At 40.8% G+C, this 13,418-nt stretch overlaps 1 protein-coding gene across 1 annotated transcript in view; it reads right to left on the bottom strand.

Moving 5' to 3' along the window:
• PKD1L3 (polycystin 1 like 3, transient receptor potential channel interacting) overlaps positions 1-13,418 on the bottom strand; it is a 53,598-nt gene that overhangs the window by 10,904 nt on the left and 29,276 nt on the right. Inside the window, 11 exon segments of the mRNA XM_024735707.1 lie at positions 1,434-1,619; positions 2,887-3,026; positions 5,287-5,344; positions 11,408-11,536; positions 11,539-11,609; positions 11,685-11,910; positions 12,546-12,642; positions 12,644-12,677; positions 12,679-12,714; positions 12,844-12,855; positions 13,203-13,398. Of these exon segments, the coding sequence (XP_024591475.1) occupies positions 1,434-1,619; positions 2,887-3,026; positions 5,287-5,344; positions 11,408-11,536; positions 11,539-11,609; positions 11,685-11,910; positions 12,546-12,642; positions 12,644-12,677; positions 12,679-12,714; positions 12,844-12,855; positions 13,203-13,398 (1,185 nt within the window).

Genomic DNA, 13,418 nt, shown 5'->3' with positions numbered 1-13,418 from the left:
ATGTTCCAAATCCCAACAGAAAGCCACCAATCCTGAGATTAATGAATGTAACAATTTCCAGAATACAGCTTAATAAGATATAAAGTTATAATATGGCAAGGTGTTAGTAACTGGTGAAAGATACTGAACAAGAAGCATTCATACTGGGACTTCCCTGGTGGGTGAGTGGTTAAGAATCCACCTTCCAATGCAAGGGATGTGGGTTCAATCCCTGGTCAGGGAACAAAGATCCCACATGCCGTGGGGCAACTAAGCCCGAGCGTGGCAACTACTGAGCCCGCGTGCCACAACTAGAGAGCCTGTGGACACAACTACTGAGCCCACGTGCTCTGGAGCCCATGCGCCACACCTAGAGAGAAGCCTGCGCTTCGCAATGAAGAGCCCGTGCACTGCAATGAAAAGATTCTGCGTGCTGCAACTAAGACCCGATGCAGCCAAATGAAAAAAATAAAAAATTATCTAAAAAAAAACAAGCATTCATACTAACTCCTCTTTTTTTCTTTTTTTTTTGACTGCGTTTGGGTCTTCGTTGCTGCGCGTGGGCTTTCTTTAGCTGTGGTGAGCGGAGGCTACTCTTCATAGCGGTGCATGGGCTTCTCATTGCAGTGGCTTCTCTTGTTGTGAAGCACAGGCTCTAGGCGCACAGGCTTCAGTAGTTGTGGCACGTGGGCTCAGTAGTTGTGGCTCGCAGGCTCTAGAGCACAGGCTCAGTAGTTGTGGCGCATGGGCTTAGTTGCTCCGCGGCATGTGGGATCTTCCCGGACCAGGGCTTGAACCTGTGTCCCCTGCATTGGCAGGCGGATTCTCAACAACTGTGCCACCAGGGAAGTCCCCATACTAACTCCTCTTGATGGTGAGGTTCTTTGAGGGTACAAACCATATAATGTCCACCATTTTATTAGCTCCTAGGACAGTTCCAGCATACTAGGTGTTCACTACATATTCGTGGAACTGAACTGGATAACCAAGAAAAGTTACACAGACTTGGGAATGACTACACGTCAGGCAATATATCAAAATATCTGGTGTGGAGATCTTTCTGGTTACACTGTTTTCGTGGTTCTGTGCTTATAGAACTTCTCAGCTACATGTGGTTCCCTCCTTCACAAGGAGGCAACCAGTCCCAGGGATCACTCCAGTTACTTTTCATGTTGTTAGTGAATAAAGTCTCAATTTTGTTTATCAGCCTCTTGTGAAACTCATCAGTGGCAATCAGCCTTCATGGGCCTGATCAGCCTTGGGTGAACAGACATAAACCTGAACCTGCTTAGATGGGGCCCTGGGAGTGGACCTTTGGGTGCCCACAGAGGTGCAGTCATTTTGAAAAAGCCAGCGGACCTTTCTCCAGTGTTCTAATGGGTTACTGCAGGGGTGTTTGGAAAACCAACTGCACCCCACATTTGCAGGGCTGGGCCCCAGGACTGTGTTCTTACCTCTGTAATCCCTGTACAGGTTAGGAAGGACGGTGCTACTGGCCCAGGGGTAGGAATGCTTAAGAAGTTTGATCTCTGAGAAGCGGTAAGGAAAGCTCTTGTGGATAGCTTGACGGAGGTAAAATCTGTTGGAGTTGTGTGCTGAGTAGACTGCAGTCATCAACAGGATAAGGAAGAGTATTTGTACTAGTTTTCTTAGAAGAGAAAATCACAGGCGAGTAGTTAGCTTAGAAATCCTCTATGTTTTTCATTTTTTTTCCTAAGCTGACCGACTTTTACAGGTCAAAAACAGTCAAAAGTTGGCAATTTGATATGGTTCAACCTAATAATTGTAAACAGATAAGCAAAAGCATTTAGCTCTTAGCAATATCTATATAGATATCTACAGATATCTACACATATCCTTCCCAGAATTATAGATATCTACAGATATCTACACATATCCTTCCCAGAATTATAGATATCTACAGATATCTACATCATATATCCTTCCCAGAATTATAGATATCTACAGATATCTACATATATCCTTCCCAGAATTATAGATATCTACAGGTATCTACACATATCCTTCCCAGAATTATAGATATCTACAGATATCTACACATATCCTTCCCAGAATTATAGATATCTACAGATATCTACACATATCCTTCCCAGAATTATAGATATCTACAGATATCTACATATATCCTTCCCAGAATTATAGATATCTACAGATATCTACATATATCCTTCCCAGAATTATTCTGCCACTGATCAGAAATTTTACTTAAAAATAAGATACATAAAATCTCACACAAGTGTTGTATTTTAGTTCTTAGGTCTAAATGTCCTCCCAGACCACTCCTTTCATCTCCTCCCCTTCCCCTCCCCAGTTATCTATAGATTGTCTGTGTTCACAAGAAGAGAAGGCATGATAAAAACAGGATTTGTCTTCTTTGGTCCAGAGAGTCCAATAACCCAAACACTAGACGTGTTGAACCAGTTACCTTGCACTTACAGGACAGCAATTTTTTTTTTTTGGCCATGCTGAGTGACATGTGGGATCTTAGTTCCCCCATCAGGGATCGAACCCGTCCCCCCTGCCGTGGAAGCGGGGAACCCGTGCCCCCTGCCTAACCACTGGACCACCAGGGAATTCCCAGGACATCTGTTTTTCAAAGCATATTCATTTTCCCTCCACCATGCGATGTAGATCAAGTTTCATTATTACATTCTGCAGGTAGAGAAAGTGACTTACTGAAACACACAATTAGATCTCAAGATTCCAAGTTCAGGAGTCCTTCCATTCACCTTACAGCCTTGCTTAAGGGAATCCAGAATTTTTCAAGGTGAATATTTTAAAATAGTTTTCCACCCTTCTTCTATATTTTCCATTTAATTCTCATTCCCCCTTTCCTTGCTGGGAAATGTGCTGCTGTATCAACAGGTTACCATTTTTTCTCCATACCCAAAATATCTCCTGTCAACTTGAAGAATTTCTTCTCTTTCAAGGTTCTTTCTGGGCGCTTAACTGGACCATTCATAGCTGGGGCTACGTAGATGGGGTTGTTTTCATCTCTTGAACCGGGTAATGATGAAGGACATCTGCTGTCAAAAATTCAAATATAGGCCAAAAAAGGGTATATTTCATTAAGTAGTTATTCATCAACATTTGTTGAGCATCTTCTATGAGTATCTCCTGTTAAATGTTGAAATAGAGAATAAAGCTATCTAAGCAGCCCTTCCCAAACTATCATGAAAGACTTAAAAAAAAATTTCCAATCCATCAGGGACTGATACTTTTGTAAAAATACAGTAAAAACGAATTACTAGGAAAATGACATAGAACAGAGGCCTACAAAATACAAGCACCATTTTGAAAATTAGATTCAATAGGCCTAAAATTAGTCTGCCCAACTGCTCTAAAAGTTTCTAAATGCTTATTCTCAACTTCTGTACTTATCTTGGACTAGAAACACAGTTTTAGTCAGTGGACCACCCGATGGGAGCACTGTTCCAGAGTGGTGGTTCTCAAAGTTTAATGTGCCAGGGGATCACCTGGAATTTTGTTAAAATGCAGTTTCTGGGGTGAGGCCTAAGATATCTGACAGTTCCAGGAGATGCCAGCGCTGCTGGTCTCCAGACCACACTGTAAGCAGAAGAATATAGAGACACGTAAATCAAGATGGAGAGAGAAATGGACTTAGAATATGACCTAAAACTTGTCAGCCTGTAAGAAGCAAATGCTGAGGGATCACTGAAAAGAAAAACCTCCCTGAGGAATTCAGAGAAGGTGGCCCAGAGGCAGTGACATATGACATCTGTTTTGAATGTTGAGTCAGAAAGAATTCTCTAGATGGACAAGGATAAGGACAAGAAAAAAGTCATTTTAGTAGAGGGAACAGCAATTCAAGAGACGGAGAGATGAAATGAGGGCTAGGAAGGCAGTTTGAAGTCAGATTACTAACTTTTTAATCTCATAAGGAATAAGATACCAACCCCTTAGCAGCGTGCCCACCACTCAGTTTAAGAAATAAGTGATTGCCAAGATAAAATCCGCTGTGTACCTCTGTGATAGTATCCCTTCTTTCCTTCAGAGAGCTAATCCTCTCCTAAATTTTGGAGTGTATCATCCTATGCATTTCTTCATTAAAATATATGTCTCTAAGCAAGACATGCATTGTTTTGCATGATTAAAATGGTGTGTTTAAAAAAAACAAATGGTCGGGCTTCCCTGGTGGTGCAGTGGTTGACAGTCCGCCTGCCGATGCAGGGAACACGGGTTCGTGCCCCTGTCTGGGAAGATCCCACATGCCGCGGAGCGGCTGGGCCCGTGAGCCATGGCCACTGAGCCTGCGCGTCCAGAGCCTGTGCTCCGCAACAGGAGAGGCCACAGCAGTGGGAAGCCCGCATACCACAAAAAGAAAAAACAACAACAACAAAACACAAATGTTCTGAAGAACCTAGGGGCAGGATGGGAATGAAGACGCAGATATAGAGAATGGACTTGAGGACACGGGGAGGGGGAAGGGTAAGCTGAGACAAAGAGAGAGAGTAGCATTGACATATATACAGTACAAATGTAAAATAGATAGCTAGTGGGAAGCAGCCGCATAGCACAGGGAGATCAGCTCGGTGCTTTGTGACCACCTAGAGAGGCGGGATAGGGAGGGGGGGAGGGAGGGAGATGCAAGAGAGATGAGATATGGGGATATATGTATAACTGATTCACTTTGTTATAAAGCAGAAACCAACACACCATTGTAAAGCAATTATACTCCAATAAAGATGTTTAAAAAATGTGTTAATTTTTCTGCAGTTTGCTTTTCAGCCATCTTTGTGTTTGTGAGTTTCATCCATGTAATATGAGTGGCTCTAGTCAGTTATTTAGAGGGTAGACTCCCTCAGGTTTGGTGACTGAATGGTGGGTGGGATTTAGGCTTATTCTTATGTTTTTAGAGAATGGTGATGCTATTAACTGAAATGAGAAAACAGTAAAGAAGTGAATTTGCGGAGCAGGCAAATAATTCTGCTTGGGGCATGTTTAATTTGAGATACCTGCAGGCATTCAGATACAGAGGGTGAGCAGTTGGAAACAGCACTTGGGGCTCAAAGCTAGAAACACTAGGAAGGAATCTAGAATACAGGGAAGAGTAGAAGCATTGAGAGATCTAGGGAGGGATGGATCACAAAGAGTGTTGGTGACGCACTGGTTAGTCTTGGGCTGGGAAGAAGGTGCAACAGCTGGTCAGAGACAAGATCCTGAATGGATAGATTCCTCTGAGCCAGTGAGGTGGCTAGGAGCCCACTGTTCTGATACAATTTGCTATTTGCAAAATTAGGTATTAGTTAGAACTACTTGAATTACCCAAGACTGCCAAGATCCTCTTGGTCTGATGTTCCTTCTCTTCGTGAAGCACAGCACCCTGTTCAGCAGCAGTGAGGGAAACAATGTGAGGAAGATCACCTGGACAGGAAAGTCACAGGAGAAACTTAACGAGCAGGTATTACAGGAACCAGGAAGGTGGCGCCATTAGGTAAAGGTGAAGGTGGGTATGATTAATACATTTCAGTGACTTGGCCCTTTATTTTGATGGAAAACTGAGAGTTAAGTAAATTCATAATTATTTTTGCATAACCATGAGGATGTGGTTGATATCATGTTAATCTTTGTATTTTTGCTGTAGTCCTTAATCTGCTTGGCTAGGAAAGTTTAAACTATTAAATGATTTGTGATGATCTGTATAAGGTGTTCACTGACACCTGTTTTTGGAACAACTTTGATATGCTAGACTGAAGCAGCTACATTTTTGAAAGTGCCAGTTTTGCTGAAGCAGGCATGGAATCTTAGAATTGAGTAAGACCTTAAACCTCTGTTAGGGGAAACAAGTATGCCCCGCTCCTTAAATTTCCTTGGAGGGGAGGAAAGTGCTCCAGTCCTCAGAGAACAAGGGACAAGAGTAGTATTTCCGGCCCGTTGCCACACACCCCTATTGTGATGTGGCAATTCCAGGTGTGTCTGCTCTGCACACCTAAAGTCGCCCTCTAGTGGATTGTCCCAAGCATTACATTTGAGGGGAAATTACTAAAAAGTACACTTGGCCATGAGTTCAACCAAACTGCACTTTAGCAATACCGATAGCTAAGCTAACACATTGGTTTCCATCTCCTGTTCCTCTTTTTATACTTTCCAACTTTTAAAAACTTATATACACTTATTATAAAAATTTTCAAAAATAGAGATTTTTAAGAAACTTAAAAAATTTGGAATACATCCATTAATCATTTTTGTCTTAATATATCTGGACCAGTTTTCCACATCCTTATATTTTCTATAACATTTTAAATGGCTGCTCGGTATCCCATTACACAGTATGGCTGTCTTATATTAAGCAATATCCTATTTTTGAACATTTAAATTGTTGCCATTTTATTATTATAAACCACTCTGAATTTTCTCAGAATAGATCCTTAGAAATGAAACTTACTCATCAAAGAGATGCAGAATTTGAAGGCTTTTACTGTATACTGCCAGATTTTCCTCAACCAGCATTAAGTGCCCATTTTCCCTGGTATCACTGTGTATTATTTGTTTTCCTTTGCCATTTTTAAAAGCAAAATTGAATCTTACTGTTCTAAGTTATTTGACCAATGAAGAGGAACTTTTTACAGTTTTTAGCCATTGTAATAACAAAGGTTTTTTAGCTTTAAAAAAATGTATTTACACACATTAAAAAAACACACTCTTTTTGGTGTATAATTCTATGTGTTGACAAATACATAGAGTATCCACCACTATAATCAAGATACCTTACAGTTTCACCACCCCCAAAAATTCCCTGATGCTGCCCCTTTGTGATCAGCCCTTTTTACTGCCTCCATCTCTGGGAACCACTGATAGATTCTTCATCCATGTAGTTTTTGCTTTTTGCAGAATGTCATATAAATGGAATCATAAAGTATGCTTTTGGAACTGGCTTCTTTCACTTGCAATAATACATCTGAGATTCTTCCATGTCACTACACATACCAGTAGTTTGTTCTTTTTCATTGCTGAGCAGTCTACTGTATGGATGTACCGCAGCTTATCCATTCACTAGCTGATGGGCATTTGGGTTGGTTCCATCCTTGGCAATTATTATAATTATTATTATTGGCCACACCATGTGGCATGTGGGATCTTAGTTCCCTGACCAGGGATCAAACCCGTGCCCGCTGCAGTGGAAGCGCAGAGTCTTAACCACTGGACTGCCAGGGAAGTCCCATCCTTGGCAATTATGAATAAAGCTGCTACAAATATTCACACAATTCTGTGTGAACATAAGTTTTTATTTCTACTTATTTACTTATTTATTTTTGGCTGTGTCGGGTCTTTGCTGAGGCATGTGGGCTTCTCTCTAGTTGTGGCGTGAGGGTTTTCTCTTCTCTAGTTGTGGCGCGCAGGCTACAGGGCGCATGAACTCTGTAATTTGCAGCACGCAGGCTCTCTCATTGAGGCGCACAAGCTCAGTAGTTGTGGCACATGGGCTTAGCTGCCCTGCGGCATGTGGGAATCTTAGTTCCCTGACCAAGGACTGAACCCACGTCCCCTGCATTAGAAGGCAGATTCTTTACCACTGGACCACCAGGGAAGTCCCGGTTTTTATTTCTTTTGGGTAAACACCTGGGAGTGCAATTACTAAGTTATATGGTAACTGTATAACTCTGTATGAAACTGGTAAACTGCTTTCCAAAGTGGCTATACCATTTTTTCATTTCTACCACCAATGAATGAGAGTTCCCAGTTACTCTGCGTCCTCACCAGCATTTAGTATTATCGATATTTTAGTCATTCTACTTCAGACAATACTGCAAAGCTACAGTTATCACAACAGCATGGTATTGGCACAAAAACAGACATATGGCTTAATAGAACAGAATAGAGAGCCCAGAAATAAACCCACACACCTATGGTCGATTAATCTCTCACAAAGGTGGCAAGAATATCCAATGGAGAAAAGACAGTCTCTTCAGCAAGTGGTGCTGGGAAAGTTGGACTGTAGCATGTAAATCAGTGAGTTAGAACACACCCTCACACAAAAATCAGCTCAAAATGGCTTAAAGACTTAAAAATAAAACATGACACCATAAAACTCCTAGAAGAGAACATAGACAAAACATTCTCTGACATCAATCATACCAATGTTTTCTTAGGTCACTCTCCCAAGGAAACAGAAATAAAAGCAAAAAAACCCAAAAAACAAATGGGACTTAAACTTATACGCTTTTGCACAGCAAAGGAAACCATAAATCAAATGAAAAGACAATCTACGGATTGGGAGAAAATATTTGCAAATGATACAACTGACAAGGGCTTAATTTCCAAAATACACAAGCAGCTCATACAACTCAATAACAAAAAAACAAACAACACAATCAAAAACTGGGCAGAAGACCTTAATAGACATTTCTCCAAAAAGACATACAGATGGCCAACAGGCACATGAAAAGATGCTCATCACTGTTAATTATTAGAGAAATGCAAATCAAAACTACAGTGAGGTATCACCTCATACCGCTCAGAATGGCCATCATTAAAAAGTCTACAAATAACAAATGCTCTAGAGGGTGTGGAGAAAAGGGAACCCTCCCCTACACTGTTGGTGGGAATGTAAATTGGTGCAGCCACTATGGAAAACAGTGTGGAGGTTCCTCAAAAAACTAAAAATAGAGTTGCCATATGATCCAGCAATCCCACTCCTAAGCATATATCCAGACAAAACTGTAATTTGAAAAGATACATGCACCCCTATGTCATAGGGGTGTCACTATTTACAACAGCCAAGACATGGAAACAACCTAAATGTCCATCAACAGATGAATGGATAAAGAAGATGTGGTACATATATATGATGGAATGCTACTTAGCCATAAAAACGAACGAAACAATGCCATTTGCAGCAACATGGAAGGACGTAGAGATTATGATACTAAGTGAAGTAAATAAGAAAAAGAAAGACAAATACCATTATATCACTGATATGTGGAAACTAAAAAATAATACAAATGAACTTATCTGCAAAATGTAAACAGACTCATAGAGAGAAAACAAATTTATGGTTACCAAACAGGAAAGGAGGTGGGGAAGGGATAAATTAGGACTTTGGGATTAGTAGATACAAACTACTATATAAAAAATAAACAATAAGGTCCTACTGTATAGCACAGGGATATTCAGTATTCCCTAATAAACCACAATGGAAAAGAATATGAAAAAGAATACAAATACTTATAACTCAATCATTTGCTGCACACCAGAAACTAACACAACATTGTAAATCAACTACATTTCAATAAAAAAGATGTCTTTCATAGAGCAAAATGTTTAATTTTGATGAAGTCCAATTTACCTATTTTTTCTTTCCTGGATTGTGCTTTTGGTAATGTACGTATATAAGAACTCTTTGCCTAGCCTAAGGTTTCGAAGATTTTCACCTATGTTTCCTTCTAAAAGATTTGTAATTTTACCTTTGAGTATATGATCCACTGAGTTACTATTTCTTTAAATATTTATTTTGTTTATTCATTTGTTTGGCTGCACCGGGTCTTAGTTGTGGCACACGGGATATTTAATTGCAGCATGTGGGATGTGAACTCTTAGTTGCAGCATGTGGGATCTAGTTCCTGGACCAGGGATCGAACCCAGGCCCCCTGCATTGGGAGTGTGGAATCTTAACCACTGGACCACCAGGGAAGTCCCCATTGAGTTATTTTTATCTGACATTTTATTATTAAATTTTAAAAACATACATAAAAATTGGAAGATACAAAAGTTAACTTTTCACCGTATTTGTTTTGCTTCTTTTTCTGAAGCACTTGAAAATAACAGACATGACATTTCACACCTAATTAAAGGTAATTCTCACTTTACATGGTAGTGTGGGATCATACAAATGACCTAGCGAGCTGAAACTGTGCAAAGTGATCTTAATCATCAGTGGGGAAAAATTATGATCATTCTGTGACATTTAAAGATTTGTGTCAAAACATTAAAATCTCTTATTGTTCGTTATAAAGGTACAAGGAAGAATTTAGAAGTAGTAAAACTAATATGTAATTTAAAACATTAGAAACGTTGAGAATTAAAGTTACTTCTTTGTAGAAAATTTATCAAGAATAATTTGAACAGTGCTGGCCTTCCTCTTGTATAACTTAGGATACGGGGAGAGCATTTTGTCTGTGCCTTTGGTGAATTGTCATACTGTTCTAAGTTTGCATTGGCTTCCAGCATCTTATCCTTTATGCTTTCAAGGCTGTGAAATATCTCCGAGAGTCACTTTAATGTTAGTTTTTTGCCAGTGTTACTTCCTTTGGGACACCATCATCCTTTTCTTCATAACCAATTTCTACATTTATGTTGGTAAGTTTGACTCACCTGGCTGCGTATCTACAGTTTCTTGAACACAGGCCATCTTCCCATGGTCAGCGGCTTCTTGTATAACTCCATTTACATTCTATTCAAATTTCACTTTCAGTGTTATTTTGTTAATTTGCTGCATTTTCATCTCTGTTGGCCAAGGTCCTCTTTCAACTATCCATTTCATGGTAAAGGTCACAGAGTTTATGACTGGGAGACAAATAACACAACTACACAATTTGCTGCCTGTACATAAACAGGATAACAGGTGACCAATCACCCAGACTTTGAGAAGTGACATGATTGATCACTGATCATGATGTGCACCTGTTCATTTATGTAGTGAATTATGGGCTGAAGGGCTAGAAGCAGTTGGTACTTTATGCAATCACTCACAGTTGATATACCATGATAACTGAGATTTTTTTTTTTTTTGCTATACAGTAGGTTCTTGTTTGTTATCCATTTAATTAATTAATTAATTTTATTTTTATTTTTGGCCGCATTGGGTCTTCATCGCTGCATGCGGGTTTCTCTAGTTGTCACGAGCAGGGGCTACTCTTCGTTGCGGTGTGCGGTCTTCTCATTGCAGTGGCTTCGGGCTCTAGGGCGCGGGCTCAGTAGTTGTGGCTTGTTGGCCCTAGAGTGCAGGCTCAGTAGTTGTGGCATGAGAGCTTAGTTGCTCCGCGACATGTAGGATCTTCCCGGACCAGGGCTCAAACTCGTGTCCCCTGCATTGGCAGGCGGATTCTTAACCACTGTGCCACCAGGGAAGCCCAGGAAAGGGAAGATTTTTAAAAGGTAAGTTTTCTTTTTTTTTTTTAAGGTAGTTTAGTTTTTTACTTGTCCCTCTTAACTTCCCAATCAATCCTTTTTTGCTAAACTTCTACTAGTCCATCAGTTCTGCTTAGTTTTTTCTGTGACTACTGCACACATACCCCTAACAAATTTTACTCTGCCAATTTCTGTTTTGTTTTTGTCAAGTTGTAAGAATCATTAGACACCCTGGATTGACACCCACAGACCTCGGTTTCCCAAGCTTCCTGCAACTACAATGTTTCCTCCCATGCCGGTGTCACTGTTTCTCACGTACCTTTACTGGTGATGAGGATGTTCTGAAGCAATGATAATATCGAAATAACCCAGCTGGTGGCTTGGTCTTTGTTCAGTTCCAGGCTATAAAGTGCTGCAAAAAAGGCTGAGGCCAGGCTAGTGACACCAGAAGGAGCCAGCAGAAGTAAGTCAACCATCTGAGCCGGCCTTTAGAGATGGGCTGCTTCCCGTCTGGGCTCTGGCTGCGTCCCTTAGGAACAGAAGTTGAAGGAATAATCTCATAGCCAACAGCTGAGAGACAGGTTTAGGAAGATTACAGGTGATAAAGAAAGCCTGGTGCTATGCATTACCTGGATGGCCCTTGCTCTGTGGGAAGAATACGCATTTCCAGCAGTTCCTGGAGTTCTTGCAGTTGGCTGACTGCATCTAGGAAGTCACAAGGCTGATGGGCCTGGGCGGGACCCAGTGTGCCTAAGTGAGATTGAAGCCTCCACAGAACTCTGAGCAGGTAACTGTGGAAATGATGGTGGTTTTCAGGAACCACTGAAAGTACATTCCAGGTTGACACTTGGACAAGTGGAAGATTTCAATAAATAGTAATTCCTGGTAGAAATTAGCAACTCATTAACTGATGATGAGGTTAAATTTTCCCAGTCACTGGAGACTGGACCCAACACCTGCAGAATTATTGTCTTCTCTGAGCACGCTGGTGAATTCACAGCAACTTGTAAAATTCTATACTTTGATACAGAATTGAAAAACTTGTAAAGTTAATTGCACTTTTTCATCAGAACTGCAGTACATGTCAACTCTAAGTGCTCAGAAGGCCCAAAGTATATTCATGAATCCATAAATCGCATAATCTCATCATTCCATAGAAGAAAAAGAAGGACAAGTTTCAATAGCCCCCGACAAAGTAGATGAAATATGGGGGTCTGAGACAGAGGACATTTTTTGTGGGTTTTCCTTAATCCTTTACTTTGTAAGACCAGATATATTGTCTAAGAAGCCATCAGAGGGATCTAAGCTATCAGCTCCATACTAGAAGTTTAAGAAAATTAAAACAAGCAGAAGGTCGTACTATGCCTGTTGGTTATGCTGAGAGGTAAGAATGAATACGAAAGTAAGAGAGTGGGAGGCAGATAAAAGATTAGATATGGAAACTTACTGAACTTTACCATTTGCCCAGTAGGGTCCTGCCCGCTGGTGACGGCCTTGACCCTCTAAGTAAGAACAGATGAGGCTGGATAAAAGCTTCACCAGCTGGTTAATGTAAGAAAGAACTCCATGAAGACTGTTCACACTCAGAGTAGGTACGTATTTCTTCTGAGCAGGAATCCCAGTTTCCTTTAATTCCTGAAAGTAGAACCAAGATGAGAAAAGTTAGTTTTACATTAAACCCAGGACCGGTAGCAATTACAGATGGTAGGAAGGCTGTATCTCTCCTTGGAGGGGCATATGCTTAGTGTAAAGAACCTCAGTTTTTCACTTTCTCTCCTTTTTCAGAAAGAAGTCACCTCACAGTAGCTTCAGAACTAGTTTTATGAGAGAATCTAGGATGAAAGAAGAAGAGACCGTTTGATCAAACATAGAAAACTAAAACACCTCCAGAGTAGGACATCCTGCACTCACATCAGTGCTCACATCACTCCATAATGAAGAGGAAAAAACCAGAGGCACAGTGATGACCCGGGGGACAGGAATTAGAGAAAAACTATTAAGTTTAACAGGACCTCAGGAGCCTTGCAGGAGATCCTTTCTACTGACCTTTTCCACTACATGGGGGAGGGAGCATGACATTTACCTGTAAAATTTGATACCAAGCTTACCTCAACTATCTCTGTGAGAGAGACAGAGGCTCAAAAGAAACATCTGAGAGGCAGGAGGCCTGGATGGGAGGAAAGAGAGGTAGAGGTTCCTGTGGTTGAATCAACGGGAAAAGCCGTCCAATCCCAAGACTGACGGGGAAAAGGATGACAGCAGTTTGGATGCTGATGAGCAGTTCAGACCAGGTCACAGCAAATGGGCCCACTGAAAGAAAAGCAGGACGT

The sequence above is a fragment of the Neophocaena asiaeorientalis genome, unplaced genomic scaffold (assembly GCF_003031525.2).
Source record: "Neophocaena asiaeorientalis asiaeorientalis breed wild unplaced genomic scaffold, Neophocaena_asiaeorientalis_V1.1 scaffold40, whole genome shotgun sequence".
Lineage (NCBI taxonomy): Eukaryota > Metazoa > Chordata > Mammalia > Artiodactyla > Phocoenidae > Neophocaena > Neophocaena asiaeorientalis.
This window is presented reverse-complemented; position numbering and strand designations above follow the sequence as displayed.